This window comes from Oryzias melastigma, linkage group LG24 (genome assembly GCF_002922805.2).
Source record: "Oryzias melastigma strain HK-1 linkage group LG24, ASM292280v2, whole genome shotgun sequence".
Taxonomy (NCBI): domain Eukaryota; kingdom Metazoa; phylum Chordata; class Actinopteri; order Beloniformes; family Adrianichthyidae; genus Oryzias; species Oryzias melastigma.
This window is the reverse complement of record NC_050535.1, coordinates 11,414,925-11,418,457: the sequence shown is the minus strand read 5'-3', so window position 1 is coordinate 11,418,457 and position 3,533 is coordinate 11,414,925. Positions and strand designations below refer to the sequence as shown.

Below are 3,533 nucleotides of genomic sequence, written 5' to 3'. Positions count from 1 at the left end.
CAGCGTCACAAAAGTAGGTGCTGGGAACATCAGTTTTGTTTCAGTTCATGTTGAAACGGTTGCCTTGATAGTTTGGACTTTCCTTTTTCTGAGGCATGGAGTTGTCCATAGAATCTCTATGGAGATGCTGCAGAACATGTAGTCATCTTTTTTCCAAACACCAAACAAAATCAGAAATCTTAACCATTAAACATAAAAAATGAACGATTGGTACTTTTTTTTTTTCCACAGAGGCTAGAATCTGTAAATCAAAAATAGAAGGAAATAGGACTGACTCCAGTTATTATTTATTTCATTTCTTCTTCAGATTGAAAGGCAGTGTTGGCCTGTGAGTATACCTCTATCCAGATTTCTTTCAGCATCAACTCGTCTGGCTCTGCTAAAATAAAGATTTTTTTTTTTGTCATTTGGTGGTTTCAATTTTGAGCATCTCCATGCTTGCGTTTCTAATTGAGCAGAGAAGCAGCGTATGGACACTGACGGGATGGCCAGAGCCATTGGCATCATTCTTTGGAAAAAGCTCCAGGTTGAGTTTCATCCGCTTTGATACAACAAACACACCTCCATTCAAGTTGAACGTCAGTGTAATGGAAAAAACCAACAAGATCAAACTGAACAATGGCAAGTCAAGGCGAGTTGAAGCGGTTAATAGAAATGGGGCTTTTGTGTGAAGATAATTGGTATGGCCTCCAGTGGACCCCTATGTCCCTCATGAAAAAACTATAAATGGCGGATACTTCTACGCTGCTTTTCTACCTTAATTATGGCCAAAATCACTTTATAGTCACTCACCCATACACACATACATCCACACACGGTTGGTGGTTCTGATGCCATACATGGCACTAACCTGTAACCACAGATATGGAGTTCAGTGTCTTGTCCAGGGACACTTGATATGTACAGGCAAGATGGAGACCAAATCTGCAACCATTAGATCAGAGGTCACCCACTCTAACATTGTACTACAGCTGTTTAGAAAGACAATTTTGCTTTAAAAATCATATATAGACACGTCACATTGTGGTTTCTAGTTTGGGGGGCATCCAGTTGGTCTAAACCAGGGTCGACAACCTTTAACACTAAAAGAGCCATTTGGTCCAGTTTCTGACAGACCAAAACCCAGTGAGAGCCACGAAATCCTACTTCATTTTTTTAGAAAACACCCTTCGTTTTTACGTGACCATTTAGCTATTCTTTTAGAAAATGTAGCTCTCAAATATTTACAATAAAGTAATTTTGAAAAGTGTGATATTTTTCTATATATAACAACTTTAACATCTTTACTTTTGACAGCAGCAAATACAAGTTCATTTCAAAATAAAATACTCTGTGTCAAATAAGATCCTCCAGATCTTCCTGCTGCAGCAACCGAGTCAAACGTGACATTTTCTAGATCGTGCAGCATATATTGGAATGTGCTAAACTCAACTCATTAATTTAATATTTATTAAGGTTGTTAGCACTTTCCTTTAAACCAAAGAGCCACAATGGAGGGATAAAAGAGCCAGATGTGGCTCTGGAGCCTCAGGTTGCAGACCCCTGGTCTAAACTGAGCAAAACTACGTTATGGAATCCTTGAAGTTGCCTCAAGAAATGACCTGGAGCTCAAACAACTTCATGGAAAGAAAAAAGGAAGCTTTACTTTGTGTGAGACGTAAAGGAAAAGACATTTCTGACTCAGCTGGAAGTGGGTTGCCAGGGACAACGGAAGAGCAATGCAATGTAGAAGCAATGATGGCGTAAAAGATAATAGTTGAATGAAAGACCGTTAAGAAAATGTTTAAATAGAAGCTGTCAAACAACTCAAAGAACTCGTCTAAAATTTACACTTGTATAGAAATAGATCCTTCTTCTGTGTTTATTTAATAAAATAAGAAGGTCAATGATGCAAAACAAACTTACATCTTGTGTTTTGAGTCTGAGACTCATTGGAAAAATAACAACAAAGAATAGTTCATTAAGCAGCCTTAGTACAACCATGCAATGCAATCCTCACAAGCAAGCTTGCCTAAAACTAAAGAGCTATTTCATTAGAACTCCATCAGATTGGAGCCTTTCAACATATATGGCGATATCCTGCCGTTTACAAAATTGAAGGAAGGGAGGCTAATACCCTTTAGATCGTCGGAGGAGATAAAAGCCTCGTGTGGGAGAGAAAACGCAATAATATCAACCCCAATGATTTAAAGAGACTCAACATATTTGGCTCAAAGCTTGAAAGTTCAAGCCCACTTCTTCCACTCAGTGGAGAAAAACAAAGTCTGGGTCGGTGTTTTTTTGCAGATCAGATCAGAATGCACTGAAGGCGTTTGAAGATTTCAGGGCCGGGCGGCGCTGATCAAAAGCCAGGTTTACCGAATCGCGCCGACGCCACTGCGATTTAAGTGGATGGTTTCTCCGACAGAAACCGGCAGCCTTAAAAAGTCTTGTGTGCTTGGAGGCACACGCAGAATGTTGGAGTCCGAACACATCTGGACTGACTGGTGCTGATCTGAGGGCTCGTATTAGCAGGATGTTGCTCCTTTGATTCAGTGAGCGATCTCTGTGGGGGGGTCCGCCGTTCATGCACTTTACAAAGCAACGTGAACTGGATTTTCTCAGACAGCATGACAATCAGTATGTTTCATGGATGCTTTTATGTGTGAGATTTGCAAACACAGCAGCTTTGACTTAAGTTTACTACAAAAATGAGGAGATCTAGCAGGTTTGACGCAGATCAAATATCTATAATGGTGGAAAAAATAAGAATTTGCACCAATTTTGTTTTTCTATTTATTTCCATGTAAAGTGTTTCATATCAAGTCAACTAAAATATCAAACAGAAAATACAGATTTCAAATGAGGGGGAAACCATCTTAACGCACATTGCCCTGTGCAAATCCACTAAATAGGAACAGCCTGACCCAGAGAAGTGAACTGTTTGTGACCTCAAGCTGAAGCGGTGGACCACAGTTTGTTTATTTGCTCCACATGACCTTTGACATTTAAACAGAAAATGAAGCTGACTATCCACGGAAACCACCAAACATCTCAAAGCACTAAACGGTCTAAGTATGAAAGAGTATGTGGCAGCAAAAATAAAGTAAATGGTTAAGCCAAAAAAGGATTTATTAGATTGTCATCATGTAAACTTAAATTTTAATTTGCTATTTGTAAAAAAAACAATTATGCAGTTTGGATGTTGTGCATACAATACCATCACAGTACCTGATATGCCAAAGTCAAAAATGGCTAGATTGACGGTCATGAGCTCAGGAGGCTTCAGCTTCGTCTTGCGTTTGACGGTCATGAAAATGACGTAGCCATTTCCTGTCGCAGACAGGATTCCTGCCAGAAAGACAAAAAGAGAGTGAAAGGTCATTATGGTTTTACGCTTGCAGGCTAACAGCTAACCCTAAGCTGCAGGTACACGTCAGCATGTGTGTTACTTTTCTTTAACAGAACAGGACAACAATCACTTTGAAGATTTTCAGTCAGGGTTCAGACCTCACCATAGCACTGAAACTGCACTGGTCAGAGTTACCAATGAT

General features: G+C 39.7%; 1 protein-coding gene across 1 annotated transcript in view; it reads right to left on the bottom strand.

Moving 5' to 3' along the window:
* Positions 1-3,533, bottom strand: part of opn5 (opsin 5) — a 39,384-nt gene that overhangs the window by 15,073 nt on the left and 20,778 nt on the right. The window contains exon 3 of the mRNA XM_024290483.2: positions 3,211-3,330. Coding sequence (XP_024146251.1) covers positions 3,211-3,330 — 120 coding nt within the window. The remainder of the gene's footprint in view (positions 1-3,210; positions 3,331-3,533) is intronic.